This window comes from Cherax quadricarinatus, chromosome 60 (assembly GCF_038502225.1).
Source record: "Cherax quadricarinatus isolate ZL_2023a chromosome 60, ASM3850222v1, whole genome shotgun sequence".
NCBI lineage: Eukaryota > Metazoa > Arthropoda > Malacostraca > Decapoda > Parastacidae > Cherax > Cherax quadricarinatus.
This window is the reverse complement of record NC_091351.1, coordinates 22,352,948-22,374,838: the sequence shown is the minus strand read 5'-3', so window position 1 is coordinate 22,374,838 and position 21,891 is coordinate 22,352,948. Positions and strand designations below refer to the sequence as shown.

The 21,891-nt window shown below is 48.1% G+C and overlaps 1 protein-coding gene across 3 annotated transcripts in view; it reads left to right on the top strand.

Moving 5' to 3' along the window:
- Positions 1–751: 751 nt before the first annotated feature.
- Positions 752–21,891, top strand: part of LOC128694511 (glyoxylate/hydroxypyruvate reductase A-like) — a 451,562-nt gene continuing 430,422 nt past the window's right edge. Inside the window, exon 1 of one of the 3 annotated variants that reach the window (XM_070098029.1) lies at positions 752–1,015. In XM_070098029.1, coding sequence (XP_069954130.1) covers positions 907–1,015 — 109 coding nt within the window. In that variant the 5' untranslated portion in view covers positions 752–906. The remainder of the gene's footprint in view (positions 1,016–21,891) is intronic. The other 2 variants (XM_070098027.1, XM_070098028.1) reach the window with 2 other exon arrangements.

Here is a 21,891-nt window from a genome sequence, read left to right as displayed (position 1 = left end):
CATGGTATACCACAATAATACGAGGTCATGGTATACCACAATAATACGAGGTCATGGTATACCACAATAATACGAGGTCATGGTATACCACAATAATACGAGCTCATGGTATACCACAATAATACGAGCTCATGGTATACCACAATAATACGAGCTCATGGTATACCACAATAATACGAGCTCATGGTATACCACAATAATACGAGCTCATGGTATACCACAATAATACGAGCTCATGGTATAGTCTTATTTTTTCATAACAAATTGTCATTATTATTATTATTATTATTATTATTATTATTATTATTATTATTATTATTATGATTATTATCATGAGGGGGAGCTAAACCCGTAGGGAGGATTGGAAGGTGTTTAGGCTCAGTTCAGGGAACTGGAACACAGATCTAATTCCCTAGATCAAGAGCCCCTCACCAGGGGTTTAAACAACAAAACAATGAATGTGTTTGGGTCAAGAAATACATTATTAATGTGCTGTTAATTAGAATATTATTCACATTAACAAAATCATACAACAGAAAACTGAAAATAAATCACGTTTAGTATAGAAAATACATTCCTGTACAGAGGATGTGTGGTGAATTAATAATTTTGTCGAGATCAACAAAACCGCTGATAAACACTCTATATTGCCAGATTCTGCTGATGAATATATCTGTATAGTTGTATCTGCTAACTTACACGGAGATAATAACCCCAAGTTGTAGTATTAAGTTTAGAATGGGACACCATATCGCTTTATCAAGTTATGGTAACTTGTTAAAGCTGTGAACAGGACGTAACACTGTCTCAGTAAAGATTGATCGTTCAACTTGCATCTTGGTCGTCATAAACCCAGGTAGTCCACCATAACCTAACTGCTGGTGACTTGTAAGTGAAGTGAACACCATGGAGACTGCTGGAAGGACAGTGTACGTTATGTCAGTCGTACCCGACCTCTCCCTGAAGCTGCGCAACAAACTACCAGATGTGCAGGTGATAGATGTCAAGCGGAGAGGTAATTATTATAATTAATATATATATATATATATATATATATATATATATATATATATATATATATATATATATATATATATATATATATATATATATATATATATATATATATATATATATATATATATATATATATATATATATATATATATATATATATATATATATATATATATATATATATATATATATATATATATATATATATATATATATATATATATATATATATATATATATATATATATATATATATATATATATATATATATATATATATATATATATATATATATATATATATATATATATTATGCAAAACAACCACTGTGAAAGAATAGAGAAATTCCAAGCGCTTTCGTGACTACTCACATTATCAAGGAACTATGAAAGTAAAGCATCCAAGGAAGCTATATAAGGGGTCTGGCCAGCACCTCACTATCAGATCCCACAACTGTTAAACACCTGACCTGCGCCGGCCCAACTGGATAGGTCCTTTGCACAACTCACCAACAAGCTATTCTACCCAAGAAAATTTAAAAATTATTATTTCTCCAGTGTGTTATTAAATTCTTCCCAAATTCTATTAATTAAAAATGGATCTAATTTATATAAACCAAAGGAAATATTCATATTATTGTCAAAACTGCTTTTTATGAAACAAGATTCAATTATATTCCTGTCGACCATGGACTTGCTTTATACTACTTTCTCAACTTTTTGAAAATCAATTGGATGGTTAAAATCTCTTACATGAATAAATAGAGCAATTGATTTTCAAAAAGTTGAGAAAGTAGTATCAAGCAAGTCCATGGTCGACAGGAATATAATTGAATCTTGTTTCATAAAAAGCAGTTTTGACAATAATATGAATATTTCCTTTGGTTTATATAAATTAGATCCATTTTTAATTAATAGAATTTGGGAAGAATTTAATAACACACTGGAGAAATAATAATTTTTAAATTTTCTTGGGTAGAATAGCTTGTTGGTGAGTTGTGCAAAGGACCTATCCAGTTGGGCCGGCGCAGGTCAGGTGTTTAACAGTTGTGGGATCTGATAGTGAGGTGCTGGCCAGACCCCTTATATAGCTTCCTTGGATGCTTTACTTTCATAGTTCCTTGATAATGTGAGTAGTCACGAAAGCGCTTGGAATTTCTCTATTCTTTCAGAGTGGTTGTTTTGCATATTCTGAAATCACCTGTTTACTCTGATCTTATTGCATATATTTATATATATATATATATATATATATATATATATATATATATATATATATATATATATATATATATATATATATATATATATATATATATATATATATATATATATATGTCGTGCCGAATATGTAAAACTGGTCAATTAGCAAGAACTCATTTAAAATTAAGTCTTTTCTAAAATTTTCTCTTATGCGTTTAAAGATATATTTTTTTCATTAATGTTAATGTAAAAAATTTTTATTTTGCTCCAAAAGAATCTTAGAAAACTTACCTAACCTTATTATAACAAGAACAATTTATTTTAGCCTAACCCAACTAACTATATTTTAGATTTGTTTACAATAATTTAATACTAAACAAACACAGAGAAATATATTTTTTTCGTTACGTTCAGAATGATTTTGGCGAAATTATTGCATACACAAATTTTCGCTTGTTCTATATGGCAAGATGAGTGTTGCTATTTAAGCCAAGATCGCAAGTTCTGCCTATTCGGCACGATATATATATATATATATATATATATATATATATATATATATATATATATATATATATATATATATATATATATATATATATATATATATATATATATATATATATATATATATAATATATATATATATATATATATATATATATATATATATATATATATATATATATATATATATATATATATATATATATATATATATATATATATATATATATATATATATATATATATATATATATATATATATATATATATATATATATATATATATATATATATATATATATATATATATATATATACTGCTATGATGTCTGTGGACTTCTTAATGATTCTTCATGTCACTCCTCATATTTATTTGTTACTCCATCCACGTTCATGTACCAACCCTTCAACTTCTTTTCTATCACAGTGATCCTGGGAGAATATTGGGGTTGAGTTTTGGTTTTAATTGTTCAGTTCCATTGGGGTTGTCGAGGTTGGAGTCCTTCTGTGGGTGTTTCTAGAGGGTGTGATTGCCCTTGCCCCTGGGTCTGGGTTCTTCTGCTCATCTTCATCATTGCCTCTCGTTCCTCCTTTCGTTTTTGTACCCTCTCTTTCAGGATCGTCCTTTCTTCTTGTGTTCTGTCTCGATCGAGATACACTCTCCAGTACTCCAGTTTCTCCTTCAGTAGTGCTTTCTCCTGCAGGATCCTGGTTAGAGCTGATTCTGCCTTGAAAATTACTGGACGGGCCGTTTCTTCCACTTGCAAACCATCCAATTCTCCGAAAATTTGTCACCTGGGTCAAGACGCACTCACCTACTGCATTCATGATACTATCAATTGCTTTTTTCTCCACCTGTATTATTTCATCGTAAGTTCCCCCTTCGACTTCCTGGAGCCTGTAGACATAAACTGGCCTCTCCCTTTCATTATCCCAATGTGTCTTCCTTTGCATCCTCTGAGGTTTTGCAGTTCCTTCGACTGAAATATTCCTGCTTTCAGTCCCTGCCTGAAGCCCCTGTGCTCAGTGGACTGTCTTTCCTGCTCAGCTATTCTTGGCTACAACAGTTGTCTTTTAAAGTCTCTGCATATAGAATAGCTCCTTCATTGTCTTCAGACCTCTCATTTGTTTTTAGTGTGATCCTCATATTTTCCTGGGCCCCATGTGGGTCTAATAGGGCCTTTACATACGAAATAGATCCTTTTCTCCCTTCAGTATCTTTGTGACCGATATAGAAGTTCCTGATGTCATGTCTGTATTGTCCTTTGAGCCTGTAAGCTGTATCAGTTTTTTTTTTAGTTCCTCTTCCAAGCACTGTATCTTAGCTTCTTCTGCTATGGCTCTCTTCAGCTATCCTCTCCTCCATTTTCTTGCCAAGCTCTTCTAGCTTCCTTCCCCACTCTTTCTCTTTTTTTTTTGTGAGTTCTGCCTCCCAATCTTCCCTCCCAAATTCTTCCCTCCCAGGTTCATCCACCAGACCACTGGTTCTTCGCCCTCTTGGGTAACCCCATTTTTTTTTTACCACAGAAACAAGCTTATGTATTTTCAGAGTGGGTGTGTGTGTGTGTGTGTGTGTGTGTGTGTGTGTGTGTGTGTGTGTGTGTGTGTGTGTGTGTGTGTGTGTGTGAAGATGGGTGTTTGTTGTAGGTAGGAAAAGGAGAGGGAGGTAGAGAGGGAGGAGAATGATAAGAAGTGGGAGGGGGACACTGGCGGGGAGAGATTAGGGGGTACAAGGGGGTACAAGGGGGTACAAGGAGAGAGGGGGAGAGGAACTGAAGGCTAAGCAAGGGGGAAGAGGAGGGGGAAGAGGAGAAGAAACATGAAGAAGGAGTTTAGGAGGAGAGTGTGTGTGTGCATGTGTGTGTGTGTATGTGTACTCATCTATTTGTACTCACCTATTTGCGGTTGCAGGGGTCGAATCATAGCTCCTGGCCCCGCCTATTCACTGATTGCTACTAGGTCCTCTCTCTCCATGCTCCATAAACTTTATCAAACCTCGTCTTAAAACTATGTATGGTTCCCACCTCCAAAACGACACTTTCTAGGCTATTCCACTGCCTGACTACTGTATGACTGAAGAAATACTTCCTAACATCCCTTTGATTCATCTGAGTCTTCATCTTCCAATTGTGACTTCTTGCTTCTGTGTCCCATCTCTGGAACATCCCGTCTTTGTCCACCTTGTCTATTCCGCACAGAATTTTATATGACGTTATCATGTCTCCCCTGACCCTCCTGTCCTCCAGTGTCGTCAGGCCGATTTCCCTTAACCTTTCTTTGTAGGACAATCCCTTTAGCTCTGGGATTAGTCTTGTTGCAAACCTTTGCACTTTCTCTAATTTCTTGGCGTGCTTGGCCAGGAGTGGATTCCAAGCTGGTGCTGCATTCTCCAGTATGGGCCTGACATAAATGTTGTACAGAATCTTGAACGATCCCTTACTGAGGTATCAGCAGTTATCTGATTGATATGCGCCTCAGGAGATGTGCTCGGTGTTATACTCAACCCCAGATCTTTTACCTTGAGTGAGGTTTGCAGTCTTTGGCCACCTAGACTATACTGTGTCTGCGGCCTTCTTTGCCTTTCCCCAATCTTCATGACTTTACATTTGGCAGGGTTAAACTCAAGGAGCCAGTTACTGGACCAGGCTTGTAGCCTGTCCAGGTCTATTTGTAGTCCTGCCTGATCCTCGACCGATTTGATTCATATCATCTGCAAACAAGGACACTTCTGAGTCTATCCCTTCAGTAATGTCATTAACATATAACAAAAACAGCATAGATCTTAGGACTGACCCCTGTGGAACCCCGCTTGTCACAGGCGCCCACTCAGACACCTCGTCACGTACCATGACTCGTTGTTACCTCCCTGACAGATATTCTCTGATCCATTGCAGTGCCTTTCCTGTTATGTGTGACTGATCCTCTAGCTTTTGCAGTAACCTCTTGTGAGGAACTGTGTCGTATGCCTTCTTGCAGTCCATGAAAATGTAGTTTATCCATCCCTCTCTCTCTTGTCTTACTTCTGTCACCTTGTCATAAAACTCCAGTAGGTTTGTGACACAGGATTTTCCTTCCCTGAAACTGTGCTGGGTGTATATTATACACTTGTTTCTTTCCAGGTGCTCCACCACTCTCCTCCTGATGATCTTCTCCATGACTTTGTCTGTCTCCTTTTTTTTTTAAATTTGGACTACATTTGCCATCTTCCACGCCTCTGGGGGTAGCCCAGTTTCAATGGATGAGTTGAAGATCTTTGTTAATGGCACACACAGCATCTCTGCTCCTTCTCTAAGGACCCATGGAGAGATGTTGTCTGGTCCCACCACCTTTGAGGTGTCAAGTTCACATAGCTTCTTCGCCTCCTCTTTGGTTATGTGTACCCCATCCAGCACTTGTCGGTGTACCTCCATGTTCTGATTTCCTGGAGTACTACCAGTTTCCACTGTAAATACTTCTTTAAATCTCGTGTTGAGCTCCTGACATACCTCTCGGTCGTTTCTTGTGAACTCCCCATCACCCTTCCTCAGTCTGTTTACCTGGTACTTGACTGTTGTTTTCCTCCTGATGTGGCTGTACAACAGCTTCGGGTCAGACTTGACTTTCAATGCTATGTCATTTTCATATTGTCGCTGAAACTCCCTTCTTATCTGAGCATATTCGTTTCTGGCTCTTCGGCTAATCTCTTTATTTTCCTGAGTTCTCTGTCTTCTGTACCTTTTCCATTCTCTAGTACACCTAGTTTTTGCCTCCCTAAACCTTTGGGTGAACCAAGGACTCGTTCTGTTCTTCCCATTATTTCTGTTTTCCTTGAGAACAAACCTCTCCTCTGCCTTCTTGCATTTTGTTGTCACATAGTCCATCATTTTTTGTTCTGGTTTTCCTGTCAGTTCTCTCTCCCACTGAATGTCTTGCAGGAAGTTCCTCATGCCTGAGTAGTCCCCCTTTTGTAGTTTGATTTTTCCATCCTATTCCTGCTTCTCTCTCCACTTGAAGCTCAACTATGTAGTCAAAGCACAGGGGGCCTTTCATACATGATATCCTCGTTCTACGAACTAGTCAAGGTGAATACAAGGTCCAGTCTTGCTGGATCATCCTCGCCTATCTCTCTCTGGTAGTGTCTCTAACATGTTGATGCATGAGGTTTTCCAGTACCACATCCATCATCTTGGCTCTCCATGTTTCGGGACCCACATGGGGCTCCAGGTTTTCCCAGTCAATCTCCTTGTGATTGTGATTGTGTGTGTGTGTGTGTGTGTGTGTGTGTGTGTGTGTGTGTGTGTGTGTGTGTGTGTGTGTGTGTGTGTGTGTGTGTGTGTGTGTGTGTGTGTGTGTGTGTGTGTGCGTGTGTGTGTGTGTGTGTGTGTGTGTGTGTGTGTGTGTGTGTGTGTGCGTGTGTGTGTGTGTATGTGGAGCTGGTGGAGGGGGAGAGAGATGGGGGAATGACAGGGGGTGCAAGGAGTGGGGGAAAGGATGTGAAGGGAATGGCTGTGGTGGAGAGATTGGGAGGGAGAAGACCGGGAAGGAGAAGGAAAAGTAGGAATATGAATGGAAGGTGAAAAGTAAGAGTAGAGGTAGAGAGAGGGAGACAGATAGAGAGTGAGAGAGAATGGAAGGTAGGAGAGTAAGAGGGAGGGGGAGAGTGATGGAGAGAGTGTGTGGATTAGTGCCTGCGTTTTGGGATAGGGTGGGGTGGGGTGTATGGCTAGGAGGGAGAGAGGAAGACAGGGAAGGAAGAGGAGGAAAAGGAAGATGAATGGAAGGTGAAGAAGAGTTGGGTAGATAGACAGCTAGGTAGAGAGAGAGAGAAGAGCAAAGATGGCAGAGGGGGAGAGGGAAGGACGGGGTCGCAGTCACTGTTTCCAGTGCCTGCTGTCTCTGTGTGTACTTACTTAGTTGTGGTTGCAGGGGTTGATTCATAGCTCCTGTGTCTGCGTGTACTCGCCTAATTCACTAAACTAATTGTGGTTGCAGGAGTCGAGACTCAGCTCCTGGCCCCGCCTCTTCACTAACCACTACTGGGTCCTCCCACTATGCTCCATGAGTTTTATCATACCTGGTCTTAAAACTATGTATGGTTCCTGTCTCCACTATGTCGCTTGCCAGACTATTCCACTTTCTAACAACTCTGTGGCTGAAGAAATACTCCTAACATCCCTTTGACTTACCTGAGTCTTCAGCTTCCAATTATGATCCCTTGTTTCTACGTCCAATCTCTGGAACATCCTGTCTCTGTCCACCTTGTCTATTCCACGCAGTATTTTGTATGTCGTTATCATGTCTCTCCTGACCCTCCTGTCCTCCAGTGTCGTCAGGCCGATTTCCCTTAACCTTTCTTTGTAGAACATTCCCCTGAGCTCCGGAACTAGCCTTGTTGCAAACCTTTGCACTTTTCTAATTTCTTGACGTGCTTGACCAGATGTGGGTTCCAAACTGGTGCTGCGTACTCCAGTATGGGCCTGACGTACACGGTGTATAAAGTTTTGAACGATTGCTTACTGAGGTACCGGAACGCTATTCTCAGGTTTGCCAGGCGCCCATATGCCGCAGCAGTTATCTGGTTAATGTGTGCTTCTGGCGACGTACTCAACATCATACTCACTCCTAGATCTTTCTCCTTGAGTGGGGTTTGCAGCCTTTGGCCAACTAGCCTATACTCTGCGGCTTTCTTTGCAATTCTCCGATCTTCATGACTTTGCATTTGGTGGGGTTAAATTCTAGGATCCAATTGCTGTTTGTGTGTGTGTGTGTGTGTACTCACCTAGTTGAGGTTGCAGGGGTCGAGTCCAAGCTCCTGGCCCCGCCTCTTCACTGGTCGCTACTAGGCCACTCTCCCTGAACCGTGAGCTTTATCATACCTCTGCTTAAAGCTATGTATGGATCCTGCCTCCACTACATCGCTTCCCAAGCTATTCCACTTCCTGTCTACTCTGTGGCTGAAGAAATACTTCCTAACATCCCTGTGATTCATCTGTGTCTTCAACTTCCAACTGTCTCCCCTTGTTGCTGTGTCCCATTGCTGGAACATCCTGTCTTTGCCAACCTTGTAAATTCCTCTCAATATTTTGTATGTCGTTATCATGTCCCCCCTATCTCTCCTGTCCTCCAGTGTCGTCAGGTTGATTTCCCATAACCTCTCCTCGTAGGACATACCTCTTAGCTCTGGGGCTAGTCTTGTTGCAAACCTTTGTAACAAGACTAGGCCCTTTTTCTACGTACCTGGCTAGGTGTGGGTTCCAAAATGGTGCCGCATACTCCAATATGGGCCTAACGTACACGGTGTACAGGGTCCTGAACGATTCCTTATTAAGATGTCGGTATGCTGTTCTGAGATTTTGTAGGCGCCCATATGCTGCAGCACTTATTTGCTTGATGTGCGCTTCAGGAGCTGTGCCTGGTGTTATACTCACCCCAAGATCTATTCCCGTGAGTGAGGTTTGTAGTCTCTGGCCCCCTAGGCTGTACTCTGTCTGCGATCTTCTTTGCCCTTCCCCAATCTTCATGACTTTGCACTTGGTGGGATTGAACTCCAGGAACCAATTGCTGGACCAGGTCTGCAGCCGGTCTTCCCATTATTTCTATTGCCATTGGGAACAAACCTTTCCTCTGCCTCCTTGCATTTTGCTGTTACATATTCCATCATCTCGTTCACTGACTTTGCTACCAGTTCTCTGTGCCACTGAACCTCCCGCAGGAAGTTAATTATACCTGTGTAGTCCCCCCTTTTATAGTTTGGCTTTTCCATTCAATTCCTGTTACCCTCTCCACTTGTAACTCTACTATATATTCAAAACTCAGAATCACGTGATCACTAGCTTCAAGGGGACTCTCGTAAGTGACGTCCTCATTGTCTGAACTACTCAGGATGAACACAAGGTCTAGTCCTGCTGGTTCATCCTCTCAGCTCTCTCTGGTAGTGTCCCTGACATGTTGATGCATGAGGTTTTCTAGTACCACATCCATCATCTTGGCTCTCCATGTTTCGGGACCCCCATGTGGCTCCAAGTTTTCCCAATCGATCTCCCTGTGGTTGAAATCGCCCATTACCAGTAACTTTGCTCTGCTCGAGTGTGCTCTTCTTCCCACCTCATCCAGTGTGTCCACCATCGCTCTGTTGTTTTCTTCGTACTCCTCTCTTGGCCTCCTGCAGTTCTGTGATGGGTTATACATCACTCCAATTATCGTAGGGGTTCTTAAAAGGAGATATCGAGGGTTGAAGGTAGACACACTTGTTGGATGGTAACGATATATTGTCAGACTGTGGTAATGGGAGATGGAGCCCAGCCTTGCCGTGTTCTAGCCTGGATGTCTATGCGCCGACTGAGGCCGAGGTAGCTCGCCTCACACTCAAGCTGCATCCAGTGACGTCATACAGTCACAGGCCTAAGGGGTCTTCTATATAAAGCACATGGATGGTACTATGATATGCTGTACAACATATATGGGGATCAGCAACTATGCTGACAGCTCGGTCATGTTACGTATGTCGTCTCGACATACACTACTATGCTATAGGCTGAACAGGAGGTTCTGGGCTGATTCTATACAATAACAAATTCATATATAACTTAGAACTAATGGATGGTATCATAATGGATGTTAACAAAATTAGTTTTACGTAATGGGTGTTAACGTAATCACTTTTAACCTAATGAGTTTTAAAGTAATGCATTACGACTTATAAGAACAAATCATTGTACATTATGGGTGGAACTGATCGATCAATCTGTATTCATGCACTCTACGAATTCTAAGGAAGAATAAATATATATATATACAAGGTGAAATTAACAGCAAAGACATCTGGTGCACACAGACTATTGCTAAATTCTCAGAATTCGGAGGGAACGTGAACACGAAAATTTCTGACAAGCTAATCAGCTAATAACAAAACACACAGTACAAAACAAGAATACACAAATGCTGGGATGAAAAAATTATATATAACTGAGACAACACTGAGTTGTGATGCCGGACACAACTAAATAAATTACTGAAATACTTCACTGGAATACTGAGAACACTAGATAAGACATAAGATAATGCACGAAAATTAACACTGAATTAAGGAGATAAAAAGACTATTGCAAACAGTATATAATAAACACTGAGTCTGATCGAGAGTCACTGAATGTCACTAAGAAAGTCACTGGAACACAAAAGAAATGTCTCAACACTCGCAAATGTCTCTATGAAAAAATATTATCGCTGTAACGACTTGGTGAAGAATAAAGTTGATGGTAGTGGATAGTAGGAGAATGGTTGCTGACTCACTGCTCCTCAGCACACTTGATCGTAGAATTGCGCTTAAATCGACGATAGACACACAGGAGGCTTTCAACGGTTGGCGCCACTGTCGAAGACACACTCTAGCTCTTGACCCCCTTAAAATATGGTGCTATAACCCCTTGTAGTGTACCAAACACTGGTAGAGGTTGGGTGAGTGGGTTAACAGGGCTAAGACCGGGGGTGGTGAGACACATGTGGTGAGTGGGCCTATGGGTTGAACTGCGTAAGCCTCACTGAGGACAACCACACTGCCGCGAAGATAATTCTAAGCTGGCTGGCTTAAAATACACCCACGAAATACCACAACACCACAGGGACGAAAAAGAGCACTCAGAATGGCTTGGAGCTTGAGCACAAAGCGATGAAGACTGTACTCACGTGGCTTGCTTGAGTACTGGGGTAAGACACCTGGGTTAGTTGCTAGCTGGCTTATCTTAACCCTTCACACAGAATGGCTTGAAACTTCTCACGATGAGCACAGCAGGGGTGGAAAGCTGGTATGGCAGGCAAAAAACTGGATGGAGTAGGCTAGGCTGGACTGGACTCTGTTGTTCTGACTCCCCCACCACAGACTGGAAGCTGGCTTAATTTGCAAACTCGGGTCAACCCCTCGGGAGTGATGCAAATAAGCAGATAAACACTAATACAAAGAGACTGACCAGTGAATGGTGTAGAAGCTGGTAGAGCTTGATTGAGTAGCTGGCTTGTGGTAGCTGGCTGGGGTAGGTCAAGCGTACCCTGCTCGGCAGGCCTACTCACAAGATGTCGGCAGGCCCAGTAGAAATTTATCTCCAGAAATCACTGTAATCTTCAGGATTACAGGCCGTCCGCTGTCACCATTTATCGTAGGGGTTCTTAAAGGGAGATATCGAGGGTTGAAGGTAGACACACTTGTTGGATGGTAACGATATATTGTTAGAATGTGGTAATGGGAGATGGAGCCCAGCCTTGCTGTGTTCTAGCCTGGATGTCTATGCACCGACTGAGGCCGAGGTAGCTCGCCTCACATTCAAGTTGCATCCCGTGACGTCATACAGTCACAGGCCTAAGGGGTCTTCTATATAAAGCACATGGATGGTACTATGATATGCTGTACAACACATATTGGGATCAGCAACTATGCTGACACATTGACTACTTTATGTTCTCCAGACTGAATCGCACCTACTATATAGTCTCTCCAATCTCGTCCATGCCTTCAATTTCCTCAAATCCCTATCGTTTTTTTTATGAGCAGTGCAACCCCTCCTCCCCCTCTACTCCTATGTTTCCTCAGGATCTGATATCCTGGTGGGAAGATTGCATCTGTTATTGTCTCAGTGAGTTTTGTTTCTGTGACTGCTGTGATGTCTGGGGATTTCTCACTGATTCTTTCGTGCCACTCCTCATATTTATTCATTATTCTGTCCGCGTTTGTGTACCAAACCTTCAGCTTCTTTTCTCTCACTGTGGTCCTGGGAGAATATTGGGGTTGGGGGAGTGGAAGCCCTGGTGGGGGGAATGGGGGGTTGTGGTGTAGGTGGGGTTTGTGATGAGGGGGTGGGGCCAGAATGCCCATAGGGGGCAGCTGTAGGGGTGAGATTTGTGATGTGGGGGTTGGTGGCAGAGGGAACAGTGTGTGGGTTTTGGTTTAGATTGCTCAATTGTGTTGGGGTTGTTGCAGTTGGAGTCCTTCTGTGGGAGTTTCTGGGGAGTATGTTTGCCCTTCCTCCTGCGTCTGCGTGCTGCTCATCTTCATCATTGTCTCTTGTTCCTCCTTGCGTCTTTGTACCCTCTCTTTCAGTATCGTCCTTTCTTTTTGTGTTCTGTCGTAGTCAAGGTATACTCTCTGGTACTCCGATTCTTCCCTCAGACGTGCTTTCTCTTGCAGGATCCTGGTTCGAGCTGATTCCTCCTTGAACATTACTTTGACAGGCCGTTTCCTTCAACACGCAAACCACCCATATCTCCAGAATTTTTTCACTTGGGTCATGTCACCTTCAGCTAATGTTTTCATGATTCCTACAATCACTTTTTTTTCCTCCTGTTTTCTTTCATCGTAGGTTTCCCCATCGACTTTTTGGAGCCCATAGACAAAATCTGAACTCTCCCTTTCCTCCTCCCGCTGTGTCTTCCTTTGCATCCTTTGAGATGTTTTAGTTCCTTCCATTGAAATGTTCTTGCCTTCAATCTCTGTCCTTTAGAGTGTTTATGTGGTGTCTGCCACGTGGTCTACAGTGTTCCATCTGATCTCTAGAACACCCTCCTGACTCCACCCTCCTGACTCCACCCTCCTGACTCCACCCTCCTGACTCCACCCTCCTGACTCCACCCTCCTGACTCCACCCTCCTGACTCCACCCTCCTGACTCCACCCTCCTGACTACACCCTCCTGACTCCACCCTCCTGACTCCACCCTCCTGACTCCACCCTCCTGACTACACCCTCCTGACTCCACCCTCCTGACTCCACCCTCCTGACTACACCCTCCTGACTCCACCCTCCTGACTACACCCTCCTGACTCCACCCTCCTGACTACACCCTCCTGACTCCACCCTCCTGATTCCACCCTCCTGACTCCACCCTCCTGACTCCACCCTCCTGACTCCACCCTCCTGACTACACCCTCCTGACTCCACCCTCCTGACTCCACCCTCCTGACTCCACCCTCCTGACTCCACCCTCCTGACTCCACCCTCCTGACTACACCCTCCTGACTCCACCCTCCTGACTACATCCTCCTGACTCCACCCTCCTGACTCCACCCTCCTGACTCCACCCTCCTGACTCCACCCTCCTGACTCCACCCTCCTGACTACACCCTCCTGACTCCACCCTCCTGACTACACCCTCCTGACTCCACCCTCCTGACTACACCCTCCTGACTCCACCCTCCTGACTCCACCCTCCTGACTCCACCCTCCTGACTCCACCCTCCTGACTACACCCTCCTGACTCCACCCTACTGACTCCACCCTCCTGACTCCACCCTCCTGACTACACCCTCCTGACTCCACCCTCCTGACTACACCCTCCTGACTCCACCCTCCTGACTCCACCCTCCTGACTCCAGCCTCCTCCTCCACCCTCCTGACTACACCCTCATGACTCCACCCTCCTGACTCCACATTCCTGACTCCACCCTCCTGATTCCACCATCCTGACTACACCCTCCTGACTCCACCCTCCTGACTCCACCCTCCTGACTCCACCATCCTCACTCCACCCTTCTGACTCAACCCTACTGACTGCATCCTCCTGACTCCACCCTCCTGACTACACCCTCCTGACTCCACCCTCCTGACTCCACCCTCCTGACTCCACCATCCTGACTCCACCATCCTGACTACACCCTCCTGACTCCACCCTCCAGACTCCACCCTCCTGACTACACCCTCCTGACACCACCCTCCTGACTACACCCTCTTGACTCCATCCTCCTGACTCCACCCTCCTGACTCCACCATCCTGACTCCACCCTACAGACTCCACCCTCCTGACAACACCCTCCTGACTACACCCTCCTGACTCCTCCCTCCTGAGTCCACCCTCCTGACTCCACCCTCCTGACTCCACCATCCTGGCTACACCCTCCTGACTCCACCCTCCTGACGCCACCCTCCTGACTCCACCCTCCTGACTCCACCCTCCTTACTCCACCCTCTTGACTCCACCCTCCTGACTCCACCCTCCTGACTCCACCCTCCTGACTCCACCCTCCTGACTCCACCCTCCTGACTCCACCCTCCTGACTCCACCCTACTGACTCCACCCTCCTGACTCCACCCTCCTGACTACATCCTCCTGACTCCACCCTCCTGACTCCACCCTCCTGACTCCACCCTCCTGACTACACCCTCCTGACTCTACCCTCCTGACTCCACCCTCCTGACTACACCCTCCTGACTCCACCCTCCTGACTACACCCTCCTGACTCCACCCTCCTGACTACACCCTCCTGACAGCACCCTCCTGACTCCACCCTCCTGACTCCACCCTCCTGACTCCACCCTCCTGACTCCACCCTCCTGACTACACCCTCCTGACTCCACCCTCCTGACTCCACCCTCCTGACTCCACCCTCCTGACTCCACCCTCCTGACTCCACCCTCCTGACTACACCCTCCTGACTCCACCCTCCTGACTACAGCCTCCTGACTCCACCCTCCTGACTCCACCCTCCTGACTCCACCCTCCTGACTCCACCCTCCTGACTCCACCCTCCTGACTACACCCTCCTGACTCCACCCTCCTGACTACACCCTCCTGACTCCACCCTCCTGACTACACCCTCCTGACTCCACCCTCCTGACTCCACCCTCCTGACTCCACACTCCTGACTCCACCCTCCTGACTACACCCTCCTGACTCCACCCTACTGACTCCACCCTCCTGACTCCACCCTCCTGACTACACCCTCCTGACTCCACCCTCCTGACTACACCCTCCTGACTCCACCCTCCTGACTCCACCCTCCTGACTCCAGCCTCCTCCTCCACCCTCCTGACTACACCCTCCTGACTCCACCCTCCTGACTCCACATTCCTGACTCCACCCTCCTGATTCCACCATCCTGACTACACCCTCCTGACTCCACCCTCCTGACTCCACCCTCCTGACTCCACCATCCTGACTCCACCCTTCTGACTCCACCCTCCTGACTCCATCCTCCTGACTCCACCCTCCTGACTACACCCTCCTGACTCCACCCTCCTGACTCCACCCTCCTGACTCCACCATCCTGACTCCACCATCCTGACTACACCCTCCTGACTCCACCCTCCAGACTCCACCCTCCTGACTACACCCTCCTGACTCCACCCTCCTGACTACACCCTCTTGACTCCATCCTCCTGACTCCACCCTCCTGACCCCACCATCCTGACTCCACCCTACAGACTCCACCCTCCTGACAACACCCTCCTGACTACACCCTCCTGACTCCTCCCTCCTGAGTCCACCCTCCTGACTCCACCCTCCTGACTCCACCATCCTGGCTACATTCTCCTGACTCCACCCTCCTGACGCCACCCTCCTGACTCCACCCTCCTGACTCTACCCTCCTTACTCCACCCTCTTGACTCCACCCTCCTGACTCCACCCTCCTGACTCCACCCTCCTGACTCCACCCTCCTGACTCCACCCTCCTGACTCCACCCTCCTGACTCCACCCTCCTGACTCCACCCTCCTGACTCGACCCTAATGACTAAACTCTCCTGACTCCATCCTCATGACTCCACCCTCCTGACTCCACCCTCCTGACTCCATTCTCGTGACTCCACCCTCCTGACTCCACCCTCCTGACTCCACTTTCCTGACTCCACTCTCCTGACTCCACCCTCATGACTACTACCTCCTGACTCCACCCTCCTGACTCCACCCTCCTGATTCCACCCTCATGACTCCACCCTCCTGACTCCACCCTCCTGACTCCACTCTCCTGACTCCACTCTCCTGACTCCATCCTCCTGACTACTACCTCCTGACTCCACCCTCCTGACTCCACCCTCCTGATTCCACCCTCATGACTCCACCCTCCTGACTCCATCCTCCTGACTCCACCCTCCTGACTCCAACCTCCTGATTAAACCATCCTGACTTCACCCTCCTGACTCCACACTCCTGACTCCACCCTAATGACTCCACTCTCCTGACTCCATCCTCCTGACTCCACCCTCATGACTCCACTCTCCTGATTCTACTCTCATGAATCTACCCTCCTGACTCCACCCGCTGATTCCACCCTCATGACTCCAATCTCCTGACTCCACCCTCCTGACTCCATCCTCCTGACTTCACCCTCCTGACTCCACTCTCCTGACTCCATCCTCCTGACTCCACCCTCCTGAATTCACCCTACTGACTCCACCATCCTGACTCCATCCTCCTGACTCCAACCTCCTGATTCCACCCTCCTGACTTCACCCTCCTGACTCCAACCTCCTGACTCCAACCTCCTGACTAAACCCTCCTGACTTCACCCTTCTGACTCCCCCCTGCTGATTCCACCCACCTCAATCCACCTTCCTGACTCCACTTTCCTGACTCCACTCTCCTGACTACACCCTCTTGATTGCACCCTCCTGACTCCACCCTACTGACTCCACCCTCCTGACTCCACCCTCCTGACTTCACCCTCCTGACTCCAACCTCCTGATTTCACCCTCATGACTCCACCTTCTTGATTCTACCCTCATGATTTCACCCTCCTGACTCCACATTCCTGATTCCACACTCCTGACTCCACCTTCCTGACTCCACTCTCATGACTCCACTCTCCTAACTCCACACTCCTGACTCCACTCTCCTGACGCCACTCTCCTGACTCCACTCTACTGACTCCACCCTCCTGACTCCACCCTCCTGATTCCACCCTCCTGACTCCACCCTCCTGACTCCACCCTCCTGACTCCACCCTCCTGACTCCACATTCCTGACTCCACTCTTCTGACTCCACTCTTCTCACTCCACTCTCCTGACTCCACCCTCCTGACTCCACTCTCCTGACTCCACTCTACTGACTCCACCCTACTGACTCCACCCTCATGACTCCACCCTCCTGACTCCACCCTCCTGATTCCACCCTCCTGACTCCACCCTCCTGACTCCACCCTCCTGACTCCACCCTCCTGACTCCACTCTCCTTACTCCACTCTCCTAACTCCACTCTCCCGACTCCACCATCCTGACTCCACCCTCCTGACTCCAACCTCTTGACTCCACCCTCTTGACTTCACCCTCCTGACTCCACCCATCTGATTCCACCCTCTTGACTCCAACCTCCTGACTCCACCCTTCTGATTTCACCCTCCTGACTCCATCCTCCTGACTCCAACCTCCTGACTCAACCCTCCTGACTAGACCCTCCTGACTCCAACCTCCTGACTTCACCCTTCTGTCTCCAGCATCCTGACTCCACCCTCCTGACTCCAACCTCCTGACTCCACCCTCCTGACTTCACCCTCCTGACTCCACCCTTCTGATTCCACCATCATGACTCAACACTCCTGACTCCATCCTCCTGACTCCACTCATATGACTCCACTCTCGTGACTCCACCCTCCTGACTCCACTCTCCTGACTCCACCATCCTGACTCCACGCTCCTGACTCCACCCTCCTGACTTCACTCTCCTGACTCCACTCTCCTGACTCCACCCTCCTGACTCCACCCTCCTGGCTCCACTCTCCAGACTCCACTCTCCTGTCTCCACCTTCCTGACTCCACTCTCCTAACTCCACCCTCCTGACTCCACCCTCCTCACTCCACCCTCCTCACTCCACCTTCCTGGCTCCACTCTTCGGACTTCACCTTCATGACTCTACCTTCCTGACTCAACCCTCCTGACTCCACCCTCCTGACTCCACCCTCCTCACTGCACCTTCCTGACTCCACTCTCCGGACTTCACCTTCATGATTCTACCTTAATGACTCCACCCTTCTGACCCCACCTTCCTGACTCAACCTTCCTGACTCCACCCTCCTGACTCCACCCTCCTTACTCCACTCTCCTGACTCCACTCTCCTGACTCCACCCTCCTGACTCCACTCTCCTGACTCTACCTTTCTGACTCCATTCTCCTGACTCCATTCTCCTGACTCCACCTTCCTTCTCCACTCTCTTTACTCTGCCCTCCTGACTCCACCCTCCTGACTCCACCTTCCTGACTTAACTCTCCTGACTCAACCCTCCTGACACCACCCTCCTGACTCCACCCTCCTGACTCCACCTTCCTGACTACACTCTCCTGACTCCACCCTCCTGACTCCACCTCCCTGACTCCACCTTCCTGACTACACTCTCCTGACTCCACCCTTCTGACTCCACATTCTTGACTACACTCACCTGACTCCACCCTCCTGACTCCTCCTTCCTGACACCACCCTCCTGACTCCACCCTCCTGACTCCACTCTCCTAACTCCACCCTCCTGACTCCACCCTCCTGACTCCACCCTCCTGACTCCACCTTCCTGACTGCACTCTCCTGACTCCACCCTCCTGACTCCACCTTCCTGACTTCACTATCCTGACTCCACCCTCCTGACTCCACCCTCCTGACTCCACCTTCCTGACTGCACTCTCCTGACTCCACCCTCCTGACTCCACCTTCCTGACTGCACTCTCCTGACTCCAAACTCCTGACTCCACCTTCTTGACTTCACTCTCCTGACTCCACTCTCCTGTCTCCACCATCCTGATTCCACTCTTTTGACTCCACCTTCCTGACTCCACTCTCCTGACTCCACCTTCCTGTCTCCACTTTCCTGACTCCATCTTCCTGACTCCACTCTCCTGACTCCAAATATCTAACTCCACCTTTTTGACTCCACTCTCCTGACTCCTCCTTCCTGAATGCACTCTTCCTGACTCCACTCTCCTGACTCCACCCTCCTGATTCCACCCTCCTGACTTCACCCTCCTGACTCCTCCTTCCTGACTACACTCTCCTGACTCAACCCTCCTGACTCCACCTAATTGACTCCACTCTCCTGACTCAACCTTCCTGACTCCACTCTCCTGGCTCCAGCTTCCTGACTCCTCCTTCCAGACTCCACTCTCATGACTCCACTCTCTTGACTCCACCTTCGTGACTCCACCTTCCTGACTCAACCTTCCTGACTCCACCCTCCTTACTCCACATTCCTGACGCCACCCTCCTGACTCCACCTTCCTGTCTCTACCATCCTCACTCCACCTTCCTGACTCCACCCTCCTCACTCCACTCTCTTGACTCCACCCTCCAGACTGCACCCTCCTGACGCCACCTTCTGGACTCCACTCTCCTGAATCCACCCTCCTGACTCCACCCTCCTGACGCCACCCTCCTGACACCACCCTCCTGACTCCACCCTCTTGACTCCACCTTCCTGACTCCACTCTCCTGACCCACAATCCTGACTCCACCTTGCTGACTCCTAAATCCGGACTCCAACCTCCTGACTCCTCCATCCTGACTCCAATCTCCTGAATCCGCCATATTGACTTCTCCCTCCTGGCTCCACCCTCATGACCCCAACCTCCTGACTCCTCCTTCCTGACTATTCTCTCCTGACACGACTCTCATCACTCCACCATCCTGATTCCACCCTCCTGACTCCATCCTCCTGACTACTACCTCTTGTCTCCACTCTTTTGACTCCACCCTCCTGACTCCACCCTTTTGACTCCACCCTTCTGAATACAACCTGACTCCACACTCATGACTTCACCCTCCTGACTCCACCCTCCTGATTCCACCCACCTAACTCCACCTTCCTGACTCCACTTTCTTTACTACACCCTCTTGATTCCACCCTCCTGACTCCACTCTCCTGACTCCACCCTCCTGACTCCACACTCCTGACTCCACCCTTTTGGCTCCAACATATTGATTCCACCCTCCTGTCTCCACCCTCCTGATTCCACCCTCCTAACTCCACCCTCCAGACTTCAAGCTCCTGACTCCACCCTCCTGATTCCACCCTCCTGACTCCACCCTCCTGATTCCACCCTCCTGACTCCACCTTCCTGACTCCACTCTCATGACTCCACTCTCCTGACTCCACACTCCTGATTCCATCCTTCAAACTCCACCATCCTGACTCCACACTCCTGACCCTACCCTCCTGACTCCTACCTCCTCACTCCACCCTCCTGATTCCACCCTCCCGACTCCGTCTTATTGACCTCACACTCCTGACTCCAACCTCCTGACTCCACCCTCGTGACTACACCCTCCTGACTCCCACCTATTCACTCCACCTTCCTGTCTCCACTGTCCTGACTCCACCCTCCTGACTCCACCCTCCGGACTCCACCCTCTTGACTCCACCCTCCTGACTCCACTCTCCTGACTCCACCTTCGTGACTTCACTCTCCTGACTCCACCTTCCTGTCTCCACTCTCCTGACTCCACCCTCCTGAGTCCACCCTCCTGACTCCACCTTCCTCACTCCACCTTCCTGACCCTACCTTCCTGACTCCACCCTCCTGACTCCACCCTCCTGATTCCAATCTCCTGGCTCCACACTCTTGACTCCACTGTCCTGATTCCATTCTCCTGACTCCATTCTCCTGACTACACCTTCCTACTCCACCTTCCTACTCCACTCTCTTGACTCCACCCACCTGACTCCACCCTCCTGACTCCATCTTCCTGACTCCACTCTCCTGACTCCACACTCCTGACTACACCCTCCTGACTCCACCCTCCTGACTCCACCTTCCTGACTACACTCTCCTGACTCCTCCCTCCTCAATCCACCTTCCTGACTCCACCCTCCTGACTCCACCCTCCTGACTCCACTCTCCTGACTTATCCCCCTGACTCCACCCTCCTGACTCCACCTTCCTGTCTCCACCCTTTTGACCCCACCTTCCTGACTCCACCTTCCTGACTCCACCCTCCTGACTCCACCCTCCTGACTCCACTCTCCTGACTCCACCCCCGTGACTCCACTCTCCTGACTCCAATTTCCTGACTCCATTCTCCTGGCTCCATTCTCCTGACTCCACCTTCCTACTCCACCTTCCAACTCCACTCTCTTGACTCTGCCCTCCTGACTCCAACCTCCTGACTACACCTTCCTGACTCTACTCTCCTGACTCAACCCTCCTGACTCCACCCTCCTGACTCCACCCTCCTGACTCCACCTTCCTGACTACACTCTCCTGACTCCACCCTCCTGACTCCACCTTCCTCACTCCACCTTCCTGACAACACTCTCCTGACTCCACCCTCCTGACTCAACCTTCTTGACTACACTCTCCTGACTCCACCCTCCTGACTCCACCTTCCTGACACCACCCTCCTGACTCCACCCTCCTGACTCCACTCTCCTAATTCCACCCTCCTGACTCCATCCTCCTGACTCCACCCTCTTGACTCCACCTTCCTGACTGCACTCTCCTGACTG